The sequence below is a fragment of the Mauremys reevesii genome, linkage group 10 (genome assembly GCF_016161935.1).
Source record: "Mauremys reevesii isolate NIE-2019 linkage group 10, ASM1616193v1, whole genome shotgun sequence".
In the NCBI taxonomy this organism is placed as follows: Eukaryota; Metazoa; Chordata; order Testudines; family Geoemydidae; genus Mauremys; species Mauremys reevesii.
In genome coordinates this window covers 52,753,124-52,778,739 of record NC_052632.1, presented here as the reverse complement: position 1 = coordinate 52,778,739, position 25,616 = coordinate 52,753,124, and the positions used below count along the sequence as shown (strand labels likewise).

The 25,616-nt window shown below is 43.0% G+C and overlaps 1 protein-coding gene across 3 annotated transcripts in view; it reads right to left on the bottom strand.

The window, feature by feature from the left end:
* LOC120373929 (CREB binding protein) overlaps positions 1-22,348 on the bottom strand; it is a 187,311-nt gene extending 164,963 nt beyond the window's left edge. For all 3 annotated transcript variants that reach the window (XM_039493001.1, XM_039493002.1, XM_039493003.1), the window contains exon 1: positions 21,969-22,348. In XM_039493001.1, coding sequence (XP_039348935.1) covers positions 21,969-22,053 — 85 coding nt within the window. In that variant the 5' untranslated portion in view covers positions 22,054-22,348. The remainder of the gene's footprint in view (positions 1-21,968) is intronic.
* Positions 22,349-25,616: the final 3,268 nt, after the last annotated feature.

Sequence of the window (25,616 nt, the reverse complement as noted above, 5' to 3'; positions counted from 1 at the left end):
TGGGTTTGTTTGATCTGGAGAAGAGAAGACAGAGGGATAGATAATACTCAGTCCTACCAGAAGTACCTGTCAAGGACCTTCCAGCCCTATCATTCTATGTCCTAACTTAAAAGGGCCTTTTAAAAATGCCCTCATCAACATTTTTCAATATCAAATAACTACAGTATGTGAAGGATGAATCATGCCAAAAACATTATACAGAAGAACTACATTATTTTTCTCATAATAGTATTTTCAAAGTTAATGTGCTAATAATACCTTCAAAAATACCCACTATTTCAGGTTTTTATTTAAATGGCCATAAGAACATTCCTGCAGATAGTGACCATATTATATAAAGTAATGATAAATGGGGACAGCCCCCCCCCCCCCCAATGTCAAACTGTAAAACAATTCCCATCTTGCTTTAACAGTGATTTCACAATTGGAAAAGGGCCTTCACTGTTCAGCCATTTCACTTTCACATTAAACCAGAGTTATTTTTTAAATTATTAAACCAACATAATCATGTACTGATTTGGGTATTTTGAATAAATGAACAGTTGACTTTGTATCTGTCCAACATTACTAAGAGCTGTCACTTGAAGGGGAATTTCCCCATAATTTTAATTTATGTATCTTGATTATTTAAATAACTATACACAGTTCTAGATGCTTGCAAGTTTTAAAATAAATCACTTTGATGTCTATACACATTAGAATACTAGCTTCATAAAAAATTGGCCTATGCCAATAAGCTTACACACAAAAGAATTCATTATGCAATAATTAAGGTTGCTACACAAGTGACATAATTCCAAAAGGAAGTGGAAAAAACACATCAAAGACTAATATAGTACACACCCTCTATTCCCCCACCCACTTTACCACTACCACATACTACAATCTTAATCTTAACTCAGTTCCCCTTCCCCAGATTACCACCCTCCTTTCTGCACATACCCCTTTACCAAAATGGTCCCTTCCCAATACTATTAGTTGTGAATGTTAACAGACAGGTTTTAATTAAATGAAACATTTTAGCACAGGGCATCTGTATCCATCAGGTCAGCAGTTTTTCATTGAGGGAGGCACATAATTCATATTCTAGAACAGTGGGTTTCAAACTGTGCTGCACGGACCCTGGGGGTCCACAGAGTATGTCTAGGATTTCCAAAGGGGTATGGCACCTCCATTCAAAAATGTTTAGGGGTCCACAAATGAAAAAAGGTTGAAAACCACGGTTTTAGAACAAACCCTGTATTGTATAACTTACTTGGACTACAAAAAAAATGAGGCAGTCAGTTTCACAGATGGAATTTAGAACCAGAAGGGACCATTAGATCATCTAGTCAAACCTCCCATACATCACAGGCCATTATATTTCACACAGTTACCCATATACTGAGCCCAATAATTTGTGTTTGATTGGCTAAAACATGTATTCCAGAAAGGTATCCAGTCTTGATTTGAAGATATCAAGAAATACAGACTCTACCACTTATCTTAGTAATTTGTTCCAATGGTTAATCACGCATTGTTAAAAACATGGGCCTTACTTCTAGTTTAAATTTGCCTGGCTTCTGCTTCCAGACATTACTCTGCTAGAGTCAAGAACCTGTTAGTATCTAGTATTTTCTCCCTGCGAAGGTACTTATACATGTGAGCCGGCTAGGGCAGGGATCTCAAACTCAAATCACCACAAGGACCACGTGAGGACCAGTACATTGGCCCGAAGGCCGCATCCCTGACACCCCCCTCTCCCTCTCCCACTCCACTCCTTCCATGAGGCCCTGCCCCTGCCACGCCTCTTCCCACCCCTTCCCCGCCCCCATTTCAACCCCTTCCCCACAGTCCCCATCCCAACTCCGCCCCCTCACTGCCCCTATTCCAACTCCTTCCCCAATCCCCACCCCTGCCCCGCCTCCTCCCCTGAGCACGCCTCTCCCCACTCTCCTGGAAAGTGCTAAGCACAGCTGTTTGGTGGCGGGGAAGTGCCTGGAGGTAAGCAGAGGAGCAGGCATGCTGGAGGGGACGGGGGGCAGCAGGGGAGGGGAGCTTGGCGGACCACAGCCCACGGCCCGCAGAGTTATCTACCCCAGTGTCCTGTCCTCCAACAGAGGCCAATGCTTCAGAAGAAATTAACAGAACAAGGCTATTATTGAATGATCCATATACTGCCATCCAATCCCAGTTTCCTGCAGTCAGAGGTTTAGGGACACCCAGAGAATGAGGTTGCATCCCTGATCATCTTGGCTAACAGCCACTCATGTACCTATACTCCATGAACTAATCTAATTTTTTTTTTTTTTTAGCCCCATTATATTTTTGGCCTTCACAAAATCCCCTGAAAGTGAGTTTCCATAGGTTGACTGTGCATTGTGTGAAGGAGTATTTCACTTTTAATTTCATTGGGTAACCCATGAACCAGGGGTTACCCAATGAAATTATATGAAGGGGTAAATAACACTTTCTTATTTGCTTTCTTCACATGATTAATGATTTTATAGACCTTTGTCATATCCATCTCCCTTAGCAGTCTCTTTTCAAAGATGAACAGTTGCAGTCTTTTTAATCTCTCCTCATATGGGTTCCATACCCATAATCATTTTTGTTGCCCTTCTCTATACTTTTTCCAGTTCTAATGAAACCATCTGTCTGCAGCCACAGGAAGACAATAACATCAGTTTATACCTGGCCCATGTTTGAAGCTTACCATCAAAACCATAAGGGCTACAAGCTTTTTTCTTTCTTTTTTTAACGAACACGTAGATGCTGAAGAGGATAATGGCACTTGCCCAGCCAAACTTCCCAAATGTTAGCGAAGTATACATTTTTTAAAGCCCAGCTCATAAAATTGCTGATGGTACACACTTGAGGAATAAAAAGAGAAATAAAAAGGAGATGAAAACAGAAGGAGAATGGGAAAAGACAACACAAGATGCTGGTTTGGCTTTTACTTTCACTTGATTTGAAAAACAACAGGGCAGGTGGGAAAGGGAACAGTCACTGCCACCAACCATGGTTAAGGCTAAGATTTTGTCATGGATATTCTTAGAAAAAGTCAGGGACAGGTCACAGGCAACAAAGAAAAATTCACGGAAGCCTGTGACCTGTCCCTGACTTTTACTAAAAATATCCATGATAAACTGGGAAGGAACTAGGGCAACTGCGGGTGGCTGGGAGTTCTGGGGCCCCCATTCCCTGTGGGGGCTCAGAGTTCCTGGGGCCGCCCTGCCCTGCTTGCTGCAGCAAGAGAGCTCCGGGGGGCCCCCCTGCCGCTGCTGCAGAGGGGAGCTGCTAGTGTCCCCCTGCCCATCCGTGGTAGCAGGGGGTTGTGGGGATGCCTCTGCCGCCACCACGGTGGGAAGCTACAGGTGTCCCTCTGCCCCAGGGCGGTGAGCTGCCGGGGTCCCCCTGCCGCCGCCACAGTGGTCGGGGAGCTGCCGGGGCATCCCTGCTGCCCGTGGCAGCCGAGTACCTCGGGCAGCCGACTACCTCACAGCTCACTACCACGGCAGGTGGCGACAGGATCCTGCAGCTCCCAGCCTCAGGGGCTGAAGTCAAGGAGAGCTTTGAAAGTCACGGATTCCATGACTTCCAGTAACCTCCATGACAAAGTCATAGCCTTAAACATGGTCTTCAGCAAGTCAGTAAGGCCAAAATTTTCTTGGGTGCCAAAAAGCTAGACACACAAAACTATACTTAGGCAACTAAATAAATGACCTAGTTTTCAATGCTGCTGAGCATCTGCAATTCCCATTTATTTAGATGCCTATATATGGGCTTAGGTATACCTGTAGGCACCCAAATTTGGAAGTTTTAGCTACTAACTTCTCTGTAACTAAGGCCTTCTCTACACTAAAAAATTACACACAACTATGTTGGTCAGGAGAGTGAAAAAAAGTATCACTGACCAACACAGCTATGCTGACACATCCTCCAGTGTAGATACAGCGATGCTGACAAAAGATGGCTTCCATCAACTCAGCTAACTTCATTTGGGGAAGTTACACCCCAAGCTTTTTGTCAGTGTAGGGTGTATTTACACTTCAGGTCTACAACAGCATAGCTATGCCAGTACAGTCTGTGTAGTGAAGACATACCCAGTTTCTCCATTCACAAAATGAGGATAATGATGCTTTGCAAAGCTCTGATACCAACAGATGGAAAGCATAACTTAAGTACCCTAAGCTTCATCTTCCTTGCTCACTGTGCATGCTCTTGGGAGACCTGAGAGCCAAGTACTCACACACCATAAGGACTGGAAGAATTTTTATAAACATAATACAAAAGATAAGAAAATGCAACAGAAGACATCCGCTGAATACCTAAAAAGATATTATCCACTCCTGATGCCCTGCAAAATGAGACAAATCTACTCTAAACAATGGAATGTTTGTGCCTTATTGACAATCAAAAGCAAGCATGTAAGAAAAAATAAGCATAAAGCTTAACACCGTAGATCTGTAAACATTCAGTATTCAACTCCCATTAAGATAATGATTCCATTTCCTGTTTTTATATTTCAGTCAGTAGTGCTGTGTTCACTAAAAAAACAAAAAACAAAAACAAAAAAAACCACCCATCAACATACAAGAACCATTTTAAAATAGTTATAAAATGCAACAGAACACGAGTTTGCATGTGCACTTTTGCTACAAATCCATAAAGGCAAGTGATTCTCTCAGCAGCTATAAAAAAAATACTCCTTGCCAAAATGGCTGAGTAAGTGACCCAATTCTCAGGTTGGATGAACACACTCACTCCCCCTCCCCTTCCCCCCCCCCGCAAAAAAAACCCCTAATCTCAAACACAATTGTTTACATTCAAACTTTTCTGTTTCTATAATGTCTGTCATTTTCAAATCCAAGGAGTGTCAGCAGTTATCAAGAGACTGAAGTAAAACTTCTTGGTTCTGAATCCAAAAAATGCAGGTCTTCACATCATAGTCAGTTAGCCTGAGTGATCAGCATCCAGGTCTGAACACCCCCATTAGCCTGCCTGGGTGTGAATAGTCACCCTGCAAAACCCTACCCAAGTTACTGTGTCCTCACTGGTGCTGCACACTTCCTTGTATATTGCTAGGCTTTCTGGGGGGCATCCCACAGTTCTCTGGGCTGCAGTAAGCTCTATGGTTCTTTCCCAATGAATTGTGGGATATTCTGTCCGCCCTTCCAGGCACAGAGGGAAATGTTGGAAGGCACTGAAGCACTATCTACAATCGACTGATTTAGCGTATGTGCTCACTTCAAAGCAGGGAGGTTATCAGCTTGAGTGAAAGCAGAACCCAGACTCTAACCCACAACCTCAGCTGTGCCAGCTAGCCCAGTTTTCAAACTTTCAAGCACCTCTTAACTCTGATGAGTGACTTGGGGGGGTGGGGGGGAGGAGGAGGAGGAGGGGATGGGAGAGTGGTAAGGGCCAACACTCAAGTAAGAGCCCAGGCTAACTCTGCAGTGAAGACATACCAGAAGAAAAATCAGTGTTGCCAACTCTTGCAATTTTAATCACAAGTGTCACAATATTTGGTGTTTTTCTTAGGAGTCCCAGCCCTTACAGGAATGTGATTCAGTGAGAATTTCAGCTTTAATATACAAGAAGTTTCTATCCCTTCATTGCACAGAACAGTTTACAACTGTAACCCAAGTGCACCCTACAGACTCAAAATCCAATGTGTAAAATATCACGATTTTTAAGCCCATCTCATGATTTTGGTGGATACCGCTAGAATCTCATTTTTGAGGAACCACAGGTTTTTATGATGAATCCAAAACCCTCTGATCACCAAAAGAAAAGGATCCTACATCTAGAGCACATAACCACAAAGACACATCAGTAATTGCTATCAACACTTAGTATTTTCAATAGCAGCCTATAACGAACCTGACATTTGGAGATAAATTATTTACTACCAAGTTTTTCTTTGCAACCCTGACCTTGTATAAAGTAGTGTTTTTCTAGACTAAGGGATGGTCTACGCTGGGATCTTACATCAGCACAGCTACATCTCTCAGGGATGTGAAAAATCCACCCCCCTGAGAGAGACAGCTATATCGACCTAACCCCAGGTGAAGAGAGTGCTTTGTCAACAAAAGAATTCTACCACCTCTTGGGGAGGCGGATTATCTATGCTGACAGGAGAACCCCTCCCCCAGGATAGGTAGTGTCCACAATGAAATGCGAGAGCAGCACAGCTGTCACATACTCAGTGAAGACATATCCTAAGCAACTGAGAATTTATACAAACACTTTCCAAAGCAAATTATTTTCTCTTTTGTATTTTTTTAATTTAACTTTCTGAAAGTTAAATGTACAACTGCTTTTACATTTTAGAAAAAATTAATTGAAACAACTTTTTAAATTCAAATTGTAATCTAGTCAGAAAAAGCAGCAAAGTAACAAATCAATACCCAGACAGAATATGATGACCACATCTCTGCCTCTACATGTTAATGTTTAGTTAATTATTTGGGGCTGTTTTATGAGGTCAGTTTAAAATTAACATTCTTGCCATTTGTAACCAAACTTAGGTACTGGTATGTCACATTTTGTATGAGACTGAAAATAATCCAACTACCTTAAATTCAGAAAGAATTAACTTCAGTGTTTGGAGAATAGCTTGCTTCCCTCCACACTCAGTAAGAGTTGCCTTTTCTTTTTACAAAGACACCACTTTCTTTTTTTAAGTTTATTCTATTCCATACTTACTGAAAACAAAAATGTTTCTTCCTTGTTACAGAACTAGGGACTGCTGATCCTCCAGTTCAGTCACTAGGAAGCAGCAGAACAGTCATGAAGGCAGGGCTGCCCGGGGGGTGGGTGTGGGTGTGGGTGTGGGGAAGGGAAGTGGGGCAATTTGCCCCAGGCTCGGGGCCCCCACAAGAATATAGTATTCTATAGTATTGGAACTTTTTTTATGGAAGGGGCCCCCAAAATTGCTTTGCCCCAGGCCCCCTGAATCCTCTGGGTGGCCCTGCATGAAGGTGGCACAGGCTGGCTCCTGTCTCACTGACTCCTGTCTCAAATATGGTACTCTCAAAGCTAAAACCCATACTAAAATTATGGTAAATGCAAGCAAAGTGTCTCTTAAGACTAACGACCCTAGAAAGATAAATGTAAATAAAGTACAGTTAAGGTCCTTGGCTTCAGGGAAGGTTGGTGGAACAGACTAGTTTGAGGAAACTGAGATAAGGAAAGTCTCTCAGATTAGTGCTCCTATCCTTAACAGGTGGTATATAGGAGCAGTGCTGACAGGATTAGTGGGGTGAGGGAAAGACAGTCTTTGATAGAGATTAAGGTACTTCATACATCTAGATCAGCATGTCTCAAACTGAGATTGTGCCTCCAAGGGGCAATAGACAATGCTAAATTTGCCAAAACCCCAGCAGTTACTAGGTTCTAAGGGAAAGTGAAATGAGAGGGAAGTAGAAGCTCTGCTAGCTCATTCTGCCATGCCTCCCCCAATGCCACTTAGTGACCCCCTGCCTTAAAACAAACAAAAACCACAACTCACATACTGCTCCAGGAAAGTATGTTTAAAATGGAAAAAAGTCAGCTACTTTGGACCACCTGCACCCCATCCCAGCCCCATCAAATCACTCAAATGGTTTCATGCCATTTTACAATTATGCATCCTTGAAGCAAGCAGTGCAGAAGGGAGGGACAGAAGGGACGGGGCAAGAAGCTGAAGCACTCTGTGGGGGAAGTCTAGGTTGGATACTAGAAAAAATATTTCACTAGGAGGCTGTGGAATCTCCATCTTTAGAGGTTTTTAAGGCCCGGCTTGACAAAGCTCTGGCTGGGATGATTTAGTTGGGGTTGGTCCTGCTTTGAGCAGCGGGTTGGACTATATGACCTCCTGAGGTCTCTTCCAACCCTATTTTTTGATTCGCTCCATTCAATATCCATCCAAGGCACCTCAACCCTAATCCTACAAAGGATTCTAGGATTGCAGTTAAAGCAATAAAACTGTAGTTGGTTTTAGAGTGGAAAAAGTCTGGAAAAATCATGATATATTTCATGCCTGGGGTAAATCTTGTAATCTTGGACCTGATGGCTGTTACAGAGGCAAAGCTCCCACACTGTACATTAGGTATAAAGCCTTGTGGAGACCGTAGTAAATAGTGTATGGAATACTCATGCATTAGATGTTTAGATGGCTGCACCGGAAAAGTTCTCTAATCTATTTCCATTTTTTGTTTGTATCCTGAGAAAAAAGGAAAAAGACTTATTTATCATACTTTTTTCTCCATTCTTGGATGGCATCTTCAGCAGCTTGGATACTTCTGCTGCCATTTTCTTCTGGGAGAGAGAATCAATAGCATTTAGAAGGGACACGTTTTCCCTTGTATGAACACTTACTACTATTATCAGGTCATTTCTTGTGTTCAACCGACCACCATCCATTAATATCACGGTTAATTCTTTAGCTCTTTGTTTATTTTTTCCTGTTTTTCCATATGCAGTATTTAGTGGATATACAAGCTTAGATCTTCCTGAAAGATTATATTCTCATTAAAATACTTCAACTGTTTTTTTTTTAAATTGTTCATTTGATGCTATTTAGCATAACAGGCAGGTGAAACTACCAAAATCAGGGTGGGGCATTTCAGATTTTACAGCATAACCTTCCACTGATCTGTGTTAATGTTGGATTTCCAAGATGAACAGAAACCCACTAACCATTCTGCTCTCTCCAGTCTGTCCCATTCCCATCACCTCTAGGCTCCCAGTTTAATAAAACTGTCTTATTGTTTCCTAACAGGCGTAAGCACACTTAGGTCCTCAACACTCAACTTTTTAGAACAGTTAAAATTTCATTCACAAAAATATTAGAGCCTATTTCCAGTATCAAAATTATATAACAGATACACATACAGACCATATGCATTTAAATGAATGAGTGTAATAGATGTTCAAAGAAAATGAACAGTTTCAGAGTAGCAGCCGTGTTACTCCTGTTCTTTTTGCGGATACAGACTACTTGTGGCACCTTAGAGATGAACATATTTATTTGAGAACAAGCTTTGGTGGGCTAAAACCCACTTCATCGGATGCATGCAGTGGAAAATACAGTAGGAAGATATATATACACACAGAGAACATGAAAGAATGGGTGTTACCATACACACACTAACAAGAGTGATCAGTTAAGGTGAGCTATTACCAGCAGAAGAGAAAAAAAACTTTTTGTAGTGGTAATCAAAATGGTCCATTTGCAGCAATTGACAAGAAGGTATGAGGAACAGTGGGAGGAGGGGGGAAATAAACATGGGGAAATAGTTTTACTTTGTGTAATGACCCATCCACTCCCAGTCTCTATTCAAGCCTAATTTAATGGAGTTCATTTTGCAAATTAATTCCAATTCAGCAGTCTCTCATTGAAGTCTGTTTGTGAAGTTTTTTTGTTGTAATATTGCGACTTTTAGGTCTGTAATCGAGTGACCAGGAAGACTGAAGTGTTCTCCGACTGATTTTTGAATGTTATAATCCTTGACGTCTGATTTGTGTCCATTTACTCTTCTGCACAGAGACTGTCCACTTTGGCCAAGGTACATGGCAGACGGGCATTGCTGGCACATGATGGCATATCACATTGGTAGATGTGCAGGTGAACGAGCCTCTGATAGCGTGGCTGATGTGATTAGGTCCTATGATGGTGTCCCCTGAAGACGTGGACAGAGTTGGCAACAGGCTTTGTTGCAAGGATAGGTTCCTGGGTTAGTGTTTTTGTTTTGTGGTTGCTGGTGAGTATTTACTTCAGGTTGGGGGGTTGTCTGTAAGCAAGGACTGGCCTGTCTCCCAAGATCTGTGAGAGTGATGGATCGTCCTTCAGGATAGGTTGTAGATCCTTGATGATGCGCTGGAGAGGTTTTAGTTGGGGGCTGAAGGGGACGACTAGTGGCGTTCTGTTACTTTCTTTGTTGGGTCTGTCCTGTAGTAGGTGACTTCTGGGTACTCGTCTGGCTCTGTCAATCTGTTTTTTCACTTCAGCAGGTGGGTATTGTAGTTGTAAGAACGCTTGATAAAGATCTTGTAGGTGTTTGTCTGTCTGAGGGGTTGGAGCAAATGTGATTGTATCGTAGAGCTTGGCTGTAGACAATGGATCGTGTGGTCTGGATGAAAGCTGGTGGCATGTAGGTAAGTATAGCAGTCAGTAGGTATTCGGTATAGGGTGGTGTTTATGGGGCCATCGCTTATTAGCACTGTAGTGTCCAGGAAGTGGATCTCTTGTGTGGACTGGTCCAAGCTGAGGTTGATGCTGGGGTGGAAATTGTTGAAATCATGGTGGAATTCCTCAAAGGCTTCTTTTCCATGGGTCCAGATGATGCAGATGTCATCAATGTAGTGCAAGTAGAGCAGGGGCGTTAGGGGACGAGAGCTGAGGAAGCGTTGTTCTAAGTCAGCCATAAAAATGTTGGCATACTGTGGGGCCATGCGGGTACCCATAGCAGTGCTGCTGATTTGGGATACGTTGTCCCCAAATGTGAAATAGTTATGGGTGAGGACAAAGTCACAAAGTTCAGCCACCAGGTTTGCCGTGACATTATCGGGGATACTGTTCCTGACGGCTTGTAGTCCATCTTTGTGCAGAATGCTGGTGTAGAGGCCTTCCACATCCATAGTGGCTAGGATGGTGTTTTCTGGAAGATCACCAATGGACTGTAGTTTCCTCAGGAAGTCAGTGGTGTCTAGAAGATAGCTAGTAGTGCTGGTATCATAGGGCCTGAGGAGGGAGTCTACATAGCCTGACTACCCTGTTGTCAGGGTGCCAATGCCTGAGATGATGGGGCGTCCAGAATTTCCAGGTTTATGGATCTTGGGTAGCAGACAGAATACCCTATTGCGGTTCTAGGGGTGTGTCTGTGCAGATTTGCTCTTGTGCTTTTTCAGGAAGTTTCTTGAGCAGATGGTGTAGTTTCTTTTGGTAACCCTCAGTGGGATCAGAGGGTAATGGCTTGTAGAACGTGGTGTTAGAGAGCTGCCTAGCAGCCTCTCATTCATATTCCAACCTGTTCATGATGATGACAGCACCTCCTTTGTCAACCTTTTTGATTATGATGTCAGAGTTGTTTCTGAGGCTGTGGATGGCACTGTGTTCTGCACAGCTGAGGTTACATGACAAGTGATGCTGCTTTCCCACAATTTCAGCCCGTACACATCAGCGGAAGCACTCTATGTAGAAGTCCAGTCTGTTGTTTCGACCTTCGGGAGGAGTCCACCCAAAATCCTTCTTTTTGTAGTGTTGGTAGGAAGGGCTCTGTGTGTTAGCATGTTGTTCAGAGGTGTGTTGGAAATATTCCTTGAGTCAGAGACGTCAAAAATAAGATTCTAGGTCACCACAAAACTGTATCATGTTCGTGGGGGTGGAGGGGCAGAAGGAGAGGCCCCAAGATAGGACAGACTCTTTTGCCGCGCTAAGAGAATAGCTGGAAAAATTAACAATATTGTTGGGTGGGTTAAGGGAACCACTGTCGTGGCCCCTTGTGGCATGTAGTAGTTTAGATAGTTTAGTGTCCTTTTTCCTTTGTAGGGAAGCAAAGTGTGTGTTGTAAATGGCTTGTCTAGTTTTTGTAAAGTCCAGCCACGAGGAAGTTTACGTGGAAGGTTGGTTTTTTATGAGAAAGAAAATGAACAAATTAAAAAAAACCAACTGATTTGATTTTTTTCCTGAAAAACACCTGGCTTTTCTACAGCAGAATATGAATTTTTTCCAATTCTTGGGGTATACCTGGTTGGTGGATTTTTTTCCTTGAAAAAACTGTGTAAAAATGACTGCATCCAAAAGTAGTACTTATCTTGAAAATGGAATCTGGTAAGCCACAGCCTGCATAACAGAAGAGATGATTGGATAACTATCCAGACTTCTTTGCACTTGAACTTCTGAACACCTTTCTTGAATTGGGGATCAGGTAGAAAGACAGAATATGGTTTGTCCATATCTGAACCAGTGCATCAGTTACCAAGGCTCTCTTCTATGGTTACTCTAGAGAAATAAAACTGATACCATGAATAGGCCCATCTTTCCAAAAGAATCCAGCTTATTAGGGAGCTTACTGAGGGCCACAAACAGAGCGAGGCCATGAGCACACAACAGTCTCCCTGCGACCCCTCCAATATAATAGAGAGGGTGACTTTGACCTTTGGGCAGGGATGGTCTCCTTTTATTCTGCCATTTTCTCTTCTAGCAGCACAGTGGTGTCCCAGACAAGAGGAATGGCACTCAGATCTTTGAATAAAAGTGGAGGTGTGTGGTGTAAGTGGTCAGAGATAAAAAGGACACTGCCAACTCAAAATGTAGTTAACTTGCAAATGTGAGTTAGAAGTAATTTTAGGGCCAACATTTTCCTATTTTTAAAAATCTTTTGCCCTGTCCCTGGCTGCTGTGTGCAAAACCCGAACAAAGGAGGAACTGACTCACTCCTCAAATATTGAAACTGATTGCACAAAGTAAAATAATTGAAAGATTTAGATAAAATGTTTTTTTCTATAAACTTTCACTTACAATATAAAGGGTCACCATTTGCTATTTCAAAAATTTACCTGACATGTACTAGCCTAAGGTTTAAGAATACCAGTCAGGGTTAAAAAAAAAACAAAAAACCTTCACTCCAATAACTCCAGAAGCCACATCTCAAACAATACAATTGGTGTACACTACATTTAAACTCTAACGAGGCAGTCAACTTTCTATTTAATCTTTTTTTAAACATAACTTTCTAAAAATCTATTGCTTTTTTCCACATTATCTTTCCCTTTTGGCTTCACATCTCTTTAATGTATCTTTTCCTGAATGGTCTTCAATGTATTTCCTCTTTTCATTCTCACCCTCTATGTACTGTATCTCAGACTGTCTCATCTCCCCAAAATATCTGTCTACTAGATTTTTCTAACTTCTCTCTCCTTCCAGGCTCCCATTAACACATTCACAGTTAACAGCCAGAAGTAAAAATGAAAAACGGGGGGAACGCCCAGGTGAGAAACCAACCTTCCCCTACCTCGAGCTGCCAAAAAGAAGATAGCAGTGGAATTCCTATCAAGATGCTTGCCATAGACTCATCACTGGAGTAGGGAGTAATCTTTCATATCAATCTCTGGTTAGGTGTCTCAATTGGATTCCACAAAAACTTTATCTAACAGCTGAAAGGTAAAAGCAGCATACTTGCTCTGCTTCCCTCTGACACCAAAGAGCCTCCTGCTGCTGAGTGATGTGCATCCTCCACAGCTCCATCCCTTCTCTGGCTGCTGCTAGAGGGGTATCTTCACCTCTCAGTCCCTCTGGTCCAGTGAGTAATTCCAGATCCTCCCTTTGCTATTGCTCATTATTTCAAAAGCAGCAGAAAACTGATGTGATTTTTGTCACATCAAGCTGCCCACTGGATTCTGAAAAGCTACAGCCAAAAAACATGTCCGATTTTTTATTTGCTGTAGCTTGCAAAAGCTCTGAACAGCAGCAAAGGCACTGAAGCTATCTGTCCACTGACCAGGAAGACACACTATTAGTTTCAAACAAACTTAGTGTAAGATTATCTTTACAGCCATAAAGACTAGAAATTTCAGGGTTTTAAAATGAAATCTCAAAATGTATCACTCACCTAGGAAAGCTTCCTGTCTCACCACAAGTGACAGTGAACGCATTTTTTCAGCCTTGCTTGTAATAGCAGGTAAAACATTTTCACACATAAAATTTAAGTTGATTCTGTTCCTCTAAAAAGGTGGAATTATGAGAAAAGAATGCTTAAAATTAAAAGCTGACTCTTACTGAAAGGAGCATGAAATGCACAAACTGTATGGGACAAAAAGTCAACAGGTGAGTCCCTTTGGTTTAGCCTCCATAAACTGACAGCTCTGCAGCCTCCACATAGTGTAGTGAAGGAGACACAACCCACCTCTGAAGAATGAGCAGATTAACTAACTCAAGGGGAGGAAATTCTCTTGCCAGGCAAATATTTGTAGTGCTGCATAACTGTAAAATTACTGTCAAACATCAGACATGTAGCACAATAGTTACTGTTTATTGTGTTTTTAAATTAGCTTCAAATTATTTTTTCAGCAACTGGCAATATTAAAGGGGTGAAAAGTCTACCTGCTCCTATCTCCCTTTGAATCACAAAAGCTCCTAAAGCATTTATTTCCATTCAAGAAAATCTGGGGTTTACATTCCTTCATCTAAAAGGATACATCAATTTAATGCAACTATACCCTCATTATATATTCACATTATATTCTGAAAGTCTCTCCCACAAACTGTCTTCTTAAAATAGATATACAATACACATATTTAGATGTAATTTAATCATTGTTACCGTAACCTACTATAAAGGATAATTTTAAGCAACATTATAAACCAGCAAACCCATGACACACTGTAAAAATTAACAATGAAACAAAACTTATGTTCTTTACTGCTCCTTTAGGCTGTATAAATGTGGCTTCAAATATTATATTTTTATGTTAAAGTCTAAATCCCTGAAGGGCACTTTTTCCTTTGCTTGGCAATTTAGCTTTGAGAGCCTGTGCAAAAGCATACAGCACTGAAGCATATACAAAATATACATAAGGAAGAGATCACATGCCCACATTTGGAAACAGTGATTTTATGCACTTTACTGTAAAAAACCTTCAACTTTCAATGTGCTGCATAAAAATACCAACATCATCATACCAGAATGACAGTCAACCCTGTGTAAAGCTCTATGGTCCTGAACCTGCAAGAAGCCAAGTAGTCTCAAGTCTCATTGACTTCAATGAGTTAAGGCTAGTCAGCACCATCAAGATGGTCAACCCCTCATTGGTTCTTATCCTGTATAACCATACAAAGATTCTGTACATCTTTGAACTGCATCTCTGAAATTTGGGGGGAGGAGGGGTGAAAGACTGTTGCTACTACAAAATAGATTCAAATTCAGTATTTACAAGATCCTAGTTTTGTATTAACTCATGGCTTTATCCCATAAGAGTACACAAAAGCAGAAATTACACAAAGAGAAGGTGAACACATCCCAATTTATCATTATGAATAAGGGTAACTCCTGAAATAGAGAGATGCCTGCTTATATATGGCAGAAAAATGTATCCTGACCTACGATGCTCCAACTTCCTTCTCATTGCGCAAGAGAAGGCTGCTGCCCCAAAATGTTACATCAAATATGCTTTTAACATATAAGAACTATATTATTTTGACCTATGTGATTGGTGGGGATGACGTAGGCCTTTCACCTCTCTGACAAAACAGTTCATTTTGCTGTACAGTAACTCCCCACTTAACATCCTCCTGTTTAATGTTCTTTCGATGTTACATCCCTGCTCCATTACAGAACATGGTAGTTTAAAGATGTGCAATGCTCCCCTATAATGTCGTTTGGACGCCTGCTTTGTCCACAGCTGGCAGCTCCCCTATGCCGTTCTCCGCCCCCCCCCCCTGCCCCCAGCGCCGCATCCTCACTCCTCCCCCTAGCCTCCTGAATACCACAAGACAGCTGATTGCCATGGGCAGGAGGCAAGGGGAGCAGGGGGAAGGCACTGATCCGCACAGTCCGCCGATGAGTGGGAGGCGCTGGGGGGTGCGGCGTAGGGGAGCTGATGGGGGGCTGCCAGCCTGTTAAATACTTGTATTAAATTGCATATAATGACTTTTGTCTGGCAAAAAAAAAACATTTCCCTGGAACCTAAACCCCATCCCCCATTTACATTAATTCTTATGGGGAAATTGGATTCACTTAACATCGTTTCGCTTAAAGTTGCATTTTTCAGGAACATAACTACAATGTTAAGTGAGGAGTTACTGTATTGGACGTACTCTGGGAATTCTCACCAGGTCATACTTGATACTATGCTTATACACATGTTATTTATTATATGAATACTGAAAAGTTATTGCACTAGAAGTGTACATTGTATTTACCAAGCGGTTTAAAAATTTTGGAGTAGGAACTTATTTTTCTCGTGTGCCAAAGGAGAAGGTAAATGCAAGATGAAGTGGAGTATTGACAGATTGTATTAATTACATTTGGTTCAGAATTTAATATTTAGTAATTTGCTGCAATCATCAAGATGACAGTTCTCTTCTGCAAAAACAAAGAGTCGTCCTTGTGGCACCTTAGAGACTAACAAATGTGTTAGTCTCTAAGGCGCCCCAAGGACTCCTCATTGTTTTTGCTGATACAAACTAACACGACTACCACTCTGAAACCAGCAGCAAAGAGTTCTGTGGCACCTTACAGACTAACAAACGTATTGGACCATGAGCTTTTGTGGGTGAATACCCACTTCGTCGAATGCTCCAATACGTTTGTTAGTCTGTAAGGTGCCACAGAACTCTTTGCCACTTTTACAGATCCAGACTAACACGGCTAACCCTCTGATATTTGACACTCTGAAGCCAGTTCTCTTCTGGTTGCTACACAGTTTTTGCACAGTCTATGATGCTTGTAACGTGCATGAATTAACAGAAGTTTTTCAAATTGAAAGTGTAAACCAAGTAAAGAAGAATATGTCAGATTCCTAAGCTGTCCCAATTATTTCACTGTACAGGGCCATAACCTGAATTTCTTCTGCTGATGTTTCATAAAAACAAAATTCTGCTTATGTAGCAAGATTTTTTTATGCATCTTCCTTCACATTTTATTATTAGAGACATTTGCATGAAAACAAGATCATTGTTTAATAGTTCAGATGAAGAATAAGCGGTCAGAAGAGATGAAGTCATAACATTCTGTTTGATGCATCCCATTGATTGCTGTGGAAATAACTGTGATTGTATGGACACAGGGTTATGACCAAGTCAGGAAACTACAGCAGGAATAGAAATTGAATCACCTCTACAAAGAAAACTTCAAGAATTACCCTAACAGATAGCAGGAGACCTCAAAGGTGCAGCAAAGTGTGCCTCCTCATGCACAACCCCTAGATCCAGTGGGTCTCAAATATTTTTACTGGTGACCTCTTTCACATAGCAAGCTTCTGAGTGCGACCTTCCTCCCCCATACATTTAAAACACTTTTTTATGTATTTAACACCATTATAGATGCTGGAGGCAAAGTGGGGTTTGGGGTGAAGGCTGACAGCTCGCGACCCCCCATGGAATAACCTCACGACCCCCAGTTTGAGAACCCCTGCCCTAGATTCCTGTCTATGTTCTGCAGAGGATTACACATGGGTAATGTGTCTGTTCCACAGCACAGCACAAGGCAGAATCTATCCTGAAATTTATAAAGCCATAAAAAAAATGCACCCATTGATAAACTTCTGGGCACATGTACAATTAGAATTCAAAATACAATTTCAAAATGAATTCCAAATTAACAATGCAAAGCACAAAATACCTTGCATGAATTTCCATGCAAGATCAGACCTGTAATCCATTTAGTATCCTACCTCTGACACAGATCATCATCATATGCTTTACAGGACAGTGCACGAAACCCCATAATAGATAATTTTGGAATAAGATGCCAAGTGGGATTTCTCTTCTGAACATCATGCTGTTAGTATGTTTTTCTTATATCCCAATGCATACGTTTTTAATCTCATTTATATAAATTTTATCCTATCTAGTGTAACTCTGGGTGTTCTCATCCAAACACAATCCATTTTTAAATCCTACTGAGCTCTTCATCTGAATTATATCTTATGGCACTGAGTTCTATAGGTCCACAGGGAAGAAACTTTTTGACATGATAAAATCATTTAAAAAAAAAAAACCACACAAAAAACCACTCAGCTCAACCCACTTAAACATGTCTCCTTTCATGATTCCCTCCCCTGCTCCCCACCACTATACATATACCTGGCCAGCCTTAAGAACCAATATACCTGTAAAAGATTGAGCTTTATTTTATGCTTTAAGTGCCATGGAAAAAGTTTTCAGGATAATGGAATGCAATGTGTTGCAAATGAATGTAATACATTCTATAGAACAATTTAAAAACACAATATAAAGCATTTGTTCTTCAACTGTACCTCTTCCTCTCCCCCCACCCCGCAAAGTATTTATTTCATAATTTTTTCTCAGCAGAATTCAAATGTGCGAACTACCGTTGGGACTGTACATGAATGTAAATCCAAGAAAAAGTCTTGTACAAGTGACCTTTTGTGTTTGCACATTTGATCATACAGGCAATAAGTTACATGGAAGCAAATTTTATTAGCTGTGCATAACAGTTAATGCTTTTAAAGCATATACACACACAAATGTTCACATGGCATAAAAAGGAGATAGGTTTAAACCACTTTGTAAAGTCATATGAATTCACAGTTAGGTATATGAATATTTACTCCCATAGTCTGGTTTAATTTAAATAGAAGGTATTATCTTAAAGATTCCAGGGCCTAAAAAGCTGGATGATTTTTATTAAACTAACTTCTTTTAAACTGAAAGAAATGATACCTGAAGTGCATATCCATATTTCTTGGGTACAGTGCAGAAAAAAAGGTCTAAGTAAAATGCGTATACATGTATAGTTTCACTTCTTAAAAGTGTTTTAGTTAAAAAAACAATGAGTAGGAAACAGCTAATAAATTTAAAATTATGCAAATTAATTCATAACAAGGTCAATTTTTTTTCTATTTTAAATAATTTGAAATATAATAAAATATTTATGTTTAAATTTTATACACTGGACAGTCACAAAACTTCATTAATTGTCACAACTACTTGTTTGGATGTTTAAGAAACAGACAATTCTTAATCAGTACATAATTTGAAGTTCTAAAAAATACCAGGCAATTCAATGTCGAAACTGCAACTTATTAACTCACTTTAGCCATCCTAACTTCCCTAAATCATGTGAGTGTTTTTTATTTTATAATCCTTTAAAATTTTAAAGGATTATAAAATAAAACAATCTGAACGACTGTAATTGTTAGTTCTTGAAAATAATATATTTCTACAGCACCAAAAGTCTGCAAGGCATTTAACAAATACAGATGCATTCCCTTGTTTGCACCATAGTATACAGTAGTTTAAAAAAAAAAAATCACAGCAGCCACATTATATTGGTGCTTTTAGGCATCTTAAGGAATGCCCATTTTGCTACATCTTTAATTAATATATCATCAGAGCCCACACAGCATGCATTGGCTCCAGAGATGTTAATTTAAAAATCTGGATGGTTTACTGTACATCATGCCAAAATGTGAATACTGACAACATACTAAATGATTATGGCCCTCAAAGATTAAAATTAACAGACTGCAATAACCAAGTTACCATAAACCTACTTTTTACATTAAATATTTTTATAAAGACGTTGCAACTTAGGTGTTATGAAATAAATACGAGATGAAACGAGAGTTAAAGGCTTAAAGTTGTGCAACAAGAAAGTCACTCAGTATTTAAGAAATAATTATACAGAAACAAAAACGCACTGATCCTTCCTCCTGGTTAGGTAGATAAATGAAAACCCTTTCCCATGGATATTTTACTCATTAGCTTAGTTATATGGATGAAACTTGGCAATTAGTGGGCAGCTAGCTGTATTCCCAGTAACTAGCTTTGATTAGTGTACTGTGTTGCTGTTGTAAGAACACAAGCACCTTAGCAATCCAACTAATATACTGACTTATCCCATATACACTGTATTAATTCTATCAATATACCTTGATTTTCTACTGTTAATAAAATGCTAAATCAAAGTGTAATTTTAAAATTTATAGAACTATGACATTAACAAAAAAGTTCACAACATTTCTAACTTCAATCACACAAACATTACTCCAATACACTAAGGAAGATTTGCCTCAAACAATTCTTACAGCACCCTAGAATAAATGGAAAGAACCAAAATTCTACATATTCTAATCTCAAGGAAAACAGGCTGCTTAAATCTACTAACTGCTGCTAAAGCAGCATGTGAAAGAGAAACAAGGAAGAACTTAAGACTAAATATTTAATGAAAATACCATTATTTATAGTTAATCCTGCAATGGGACTACTCACAAGAGTAAAATTAAGCATGTCTGTAAGCATTTCCAGGACTGGGGTTTTATTCATCATTCAACAGCAAAATATACAGCCTGCTGCTTTTGAGGGCACATCACTCAAACCTATCAATCAGAGCAACTGGCCAAAGGCAACTTTCACAGTTGCAACCCAACATTATTATTAAACCAACAGGCAAGAAGATCCCACTTGAAGTTCAGAGTTTTGAGTAATATTTTACATAAGAACCCTAACAATTTGTTTTGCCTACTAGCAGTGGCAACAAATATAAAAACATTCAATTGGAAAAAGCACTTTCAAGATACTTAAGATCAATAACAAAATCAATGCTACCTGCAACTTTTTTAATCTTAATTTTTATCTTTAAAATTATTTCAGACATTGTGCCTACTGAGATATTCCTATTTGTCAGACATGTAGTACTTGCTCTGTCACTGTCATTTTTCCATTGACCAAGGCCCTAACTCCACAAACACTTTTGCACATGCTTAACTTCATCTACCGGAGTGATTCCGTTCAGAGACTACCCACATGCATAAGTTAGTTTGCAAAACTGGCACATAATTTTGGATGTTTTAATTTTAAAGAGAAACTATCACCTTCAAAATTCACAGTTTCAAATATTTTACCGATTATTGTTACAACTGAAAGATTGTGAATGAAAGCTTAGAAAAAGTTATTTCAATTTTTTTAGTTTACATGGTGCATTTCACAGCAATGTGTACTGTCATTCACTGTCAACTCCTGTCAATTCCAAAAAAAGACTTAATATGGCTAAGTACTACACCTGACCTAGAGTTCTTCAGCCAATTTTTGTACATTTTCTTTTTCAAGTGTTCCTCTGCTCCCCACCTGTTATATGAAAGGCTCAGAGAAACAGTAAAGATGGCTCAAAGACAACCTGCTGTCAGATTTACACCACATTAATGTGTAAACATTACAAAACTAGTGGGAGTGTTTTCATATATACAAGATAATGTACCATACAAGTGAAATGCTTAAGAAGATATGCACTTTTTTTTTTAAGGAAAATTGCTCAGAGCAGACTGAGTCGATCATTTATTAAACCCAGTTTTTAGTTAAGAACAGGGTCATGATAATACATTCAAAGATGAAACTGGATGCACACACAAAAGAAATGCGTGTGTACTGCACAGAATTATATTTTAAGGGAGGAAATTTGACAGCCCATAAAATACTCTGCCCCAGTGTGTTTAAAAACGACATCATATGCTCTGGAGGAAAAAAAACAACACTATTGTCCCAAGCCAAAACTTTTGAAAGCAGTTACTGTGAACGAAAAACACCTACTTCTCTGAAGCACTTCACACTGATTCCCACATGTTTATACCGCATTTCTGAACAGATAGGAGCTATTCCATCACACTGGGTAACAATACGGTTTTGACGAAGTTATACATACACAGGCTATGCAGGAATAAATCTGTCTGAATACACGTTTACTTGAGAAACCAACAAAGCCGTTGAAGATGTTGCCTCAGTCCGAGAAAAATACAGAAATTCTGAAGTTCTGGTTGGCTCTATCGTTAACTTACACTTGTTTCTCAGGCACAAACAAGCGCAAGGTGAGGCTGGAACAACCCCTCTCTCTTCCGTCAGCTCTTACTACGCCCTAGAGCCCTTCGCTGTTTATAGATCTATGGTTACGGGCTGAAGTTACACACAGGGTCCGACCCAGCGACCATGGAGCTCAGCTGGAAGAGCCCCGGGAGTCAGCTGCAGGCTGTGGCTCTCCTGCAGGGCAGCCTCCGCTCTTGCCCTGTCGGCTGTCAGCTGGCAGGGGGGCGGGGACCCCGCTAAGTGCGAGTCACCCCGGCCGGTTCCGCTGGGAAGCGCGTTTCTCTCGATCTCGTAGCAGGGTCTACACCTGGGGAATGCTGCGCGCACCCCCAGGAGCCGGCGGCTCTGGTGTATAAGCGACCCCCATGAAGCCGCCCCCTGCCCGGCTCCGAGGAAGTGGAGCTGCGAGCCCCAGCGCTGGGGTACCGACCCACCAGCCCCTCTCTGCCCCCGGCCCCCTCACCTGTGCTGTCGCTGGCGGAGAAGCCCGGCGAGTTGAGCTTGGCTCGCTTCGGGTTGGGCGGCCCGTCCAGTAAGTTCTCCGCCATGGTAGCCGGCTCGGCGGTCACAGGTCCAGCCCCGCGCCGCCCGCCGGGGCCGCCCGGATCCTGCACTCCGGGCCTCGGGCAGCCGCCAGCTGAGACTCCGCGCGGAGCGCCCGGGAAAACTCGGCCGAGCAACAGCGCCGCTCAGTGCTCGGCCGGCGGCGGCCCCCGCTGCCCCATGCCCGGGCCGGGCCGCCGCCGCAGCAGGCCGCAGGGAGGAGGGCTCGGGGCGGGGTGGGGAGAGAGCCCAGCGCCCCCTCCCTGCCTGGCTCGCTCCTCCCGGCCGCTCCCCCTCCCTGCCGAGCGAGGAGGTGCCCGGATGGCGGCTCAGTCCGTCACTCAGGGAGCATAGCGCCCCCACCCCGCTCCTCCTCGCCCCGTCCTCCCCTCCGAGCGGGGACTCGCCCCGGCCCCGCGCCGGGCCCTCGCTCGGCCCCTCGACCCCCGCCCGCCCAGGAGCAGCCGCCACCGTCGGCAAGAAAAACAATGAGCGCAGCGCGGCGGCCGCGGCAGCCACTGCTCCCGGTCCCGGCGGCGCGCCCGGCTCGCCCCCCGGCTGGCGCTGCCCCGCTGGCCGAGCCCGTCTGCCCCTCCGCGGCGCTCCGTGCGGCTGCCCGTGCCCCGGCGGGCGGCCCCGCTGCCCTGGCCCGGCCTGGCCCGGCCCCGCTCCCGCCCGCGCCGCGCTCCGGCTCCGCGACAAGATGGCGGCTGTTGATTCCTCAATTAAAAAAAAAAGTTTTTTTTTCTCTTCTCTTTTCCAGGGACCATGGGGGCGGGGCAGGGGCGGGGCCTGCGTTTTGCGTCACCGCGCACGGGCACGCCCCTCCTCGCCGCTCCCGTAAAGACGCGAACGCTGCCGGAAAGAGCCGAACTGAGCCTGAGTTGCCAAGGGGCTTCTGGCTGTGGGAGGAAAGGATGCAATTGTATGTAAATAAACATGCAAATTAATCCCTCCCATCTGGCTCCTACTAAATTACCCAGGGGCCTATCACCTGGAGCCACAGAGGATGGGCAGTCTGCTGTCCCACTGCTGCAACAGCACCCGCCAAGCGTATGCACCCCTCAAATACTACCTCCCTGCACTGCCCCTGACCCCACCCTGTGTGCCTGCCTTCTATAGGACCAGTGCAACAGGGGGCAGTATCCACCCCATAGTCTTCTCAGAGGAGAGAACTCCTGCCTTCTCTTTCAGCCTGCCACCCATGTGTGCCCATGGGGGCAGTACATACTCTCCCCCTGCCAACCCACTCCCATGGACCCATAGCACTGGTACAACAGAGTGCAGCATCCACCAACATTTACAAAGAACATCAAGCTGGACTTTTGATGCCTTGGGAGACCTGGAGTACAAGCCTCTTCACCATGCTGATCACCTATAATACTGGTGCAATAGGCAGCAATACTGCCTCCCCATTGCCCTATCTGCCCATATCCTTCACATGCTACCTTCCTGTAGAGCAGGGGTGAGCAAACTTTTTGGGCCAAGGGCCACATCTGGGTGGGGAAATAGTATGCAGGGCCAGGGTAGGGAGTTAGGGTGTGGGAGGGAGTATGGGGTGTAGGAGGGGGTGCGGTGTGTGGGAAGGGGCTCAGGGCAAGGGATTGGGGCAGAGGAGGGGTGTGGGGTGTATGAGGGGACTCAGGGAAGGGGGTTGCAGTGCAGAGTGCAGGAGGGGGTTCGGTGCAGGGTGCGGCAGGGGCTCAGGGTTGGGGTGCATGAGGGGTGCAGGATGCAGCAGGGAGCTAAGGGCAGAGGGTTGGGTGCAGGAGGAGTGTGGGGTGTACGAGGGGGCTCAGGGCAGGGAGTTGGGGTGTGAGGTGCAGGCAGGGGGCTTAGGGCAGGGAGTTGGGGGGTGGGGTACAGGAGGGATTCAGGCTCCAGCCCCACTTACCTCAAGCGGCTCTGGGGTGGCAGCGGCACGCACCGGCGCCAGGGCAGGCTCCCTGAGGGGGCGGATCCAGCCCGCAGGCCATAGTTTGCCCACCCCTGCTGTAGAGTCAAATCTCTTGCCCCCAGGCTACATCCCCATAGCGCCCACACCCCATCTCACTGGTGTGATATGGTGCACCATCCACCATGCTGCCTACCCACAGCACCCAAACCTCTTAGCAACATTCACCCATACCCCCTTCCACCTCATAATGCCCCCCCATGCTCCCCATACTGTTTTCTCCATAATGCCACCTCATGCAGCCTCTCTGTAGTGTCCATACCTTCCCACACCAGCCTGTGCCCACTCCATGACTTCCCCATGGTGTCCACCCACAGCTCCCAGGCTGCCTCCCTATGGTACCTAAATGTCTATATGATGCTCTCCATCCACACATACCCAATCCCTGCAGCATCCAGATCTCCACACAACACTTGCCCACGTATCTATCATGCTGCTTCACTGCAGTTCTTGCACACCCACCTTTTCAGCCCCATGCTGCCATTCCACAGCATGTGCACATGCCAGACAGCCTCTCCACAACACCAATCTACCTGTGCACCCCCTTGCTGCTCCATGCAATATGTGCACACCCATCACATCACCTCTGCATATTGGCACAAATACACCTGAAGACACAGTCCCTTCCCTAAACAACTTGCAATCTAATTTTAACAAAAGAAATAAATGAAAGAAGGAAGGAAGAAGGATTCAGCAGCTAGGAGAGAAATTGGGGCATACTGTTTGTCAGAAGTGAAGTGGGACTGCGGGATCCTCAACTCCCCCTATGACTTTTGCTATTTTTCATAATGCCCAGTCAGTGAATTTTGCACCATGGCTTTGGTCAATCCTTACCTAGAGTTCTCTCATTTCCACCAGGTGTGGTCAATGGTCTTGAAAACAAAGGATTTACCAGAGTCGATTACAGCAGTTCACAGCATCCTGCCTCCAGTACTAACCCAATATATGCATCTGATGAAGTGGGTTTTAGCCCACGAAAGCTTATGCCCAAATTTGTTAGTCTCTAAGGTGCCACAAGGACTCCTCATTGTTTTTGCCAATATATTCTGGTTCAAAAGATGATGATAAAACTAGTGTGTAGATATCATATGGATTTGCAAGTGGTGGTGGGGTAACCCACTGGTGCATGTGTGTTAGAGGTCCTGCTCTGTGCCAATCTGCAGAGGATATGAGTTGTTAAAGACCATAGGTATAAAGCTTTGGTTCTTCAGCTCAAGCCATAGCAGCTTGTGCTTTTAGCTTTAAGGGACCGTTGTTCAATCCCTGGTGTTTCAGCAAAGATAGTGGCTATCGCAGTGGCATAGTAGCTCCGGAATCATTCTGATATAGCTCCATGAAGATGTTTCTCCAGAGTACAGAAGCAGTTAGAAAATCAAAGTGATATTTGGATACATTGTGAAAAGGATAGCAAACTGTGTGGAACATATCATAATTCTCGAGTTAGGTGCTATACATGCAGAACCACCTGATATTCCAAACCTGATATTCTACGATTCTATGAACAAAAAGATGGGTCCTTACCCAGACAGTTTACAATACAAGTAACCTGCATAGATCCCTATTGATTTTTACCCACATGGATTATGGCCTTAGATTTTAAACTCTTAAAGGAAC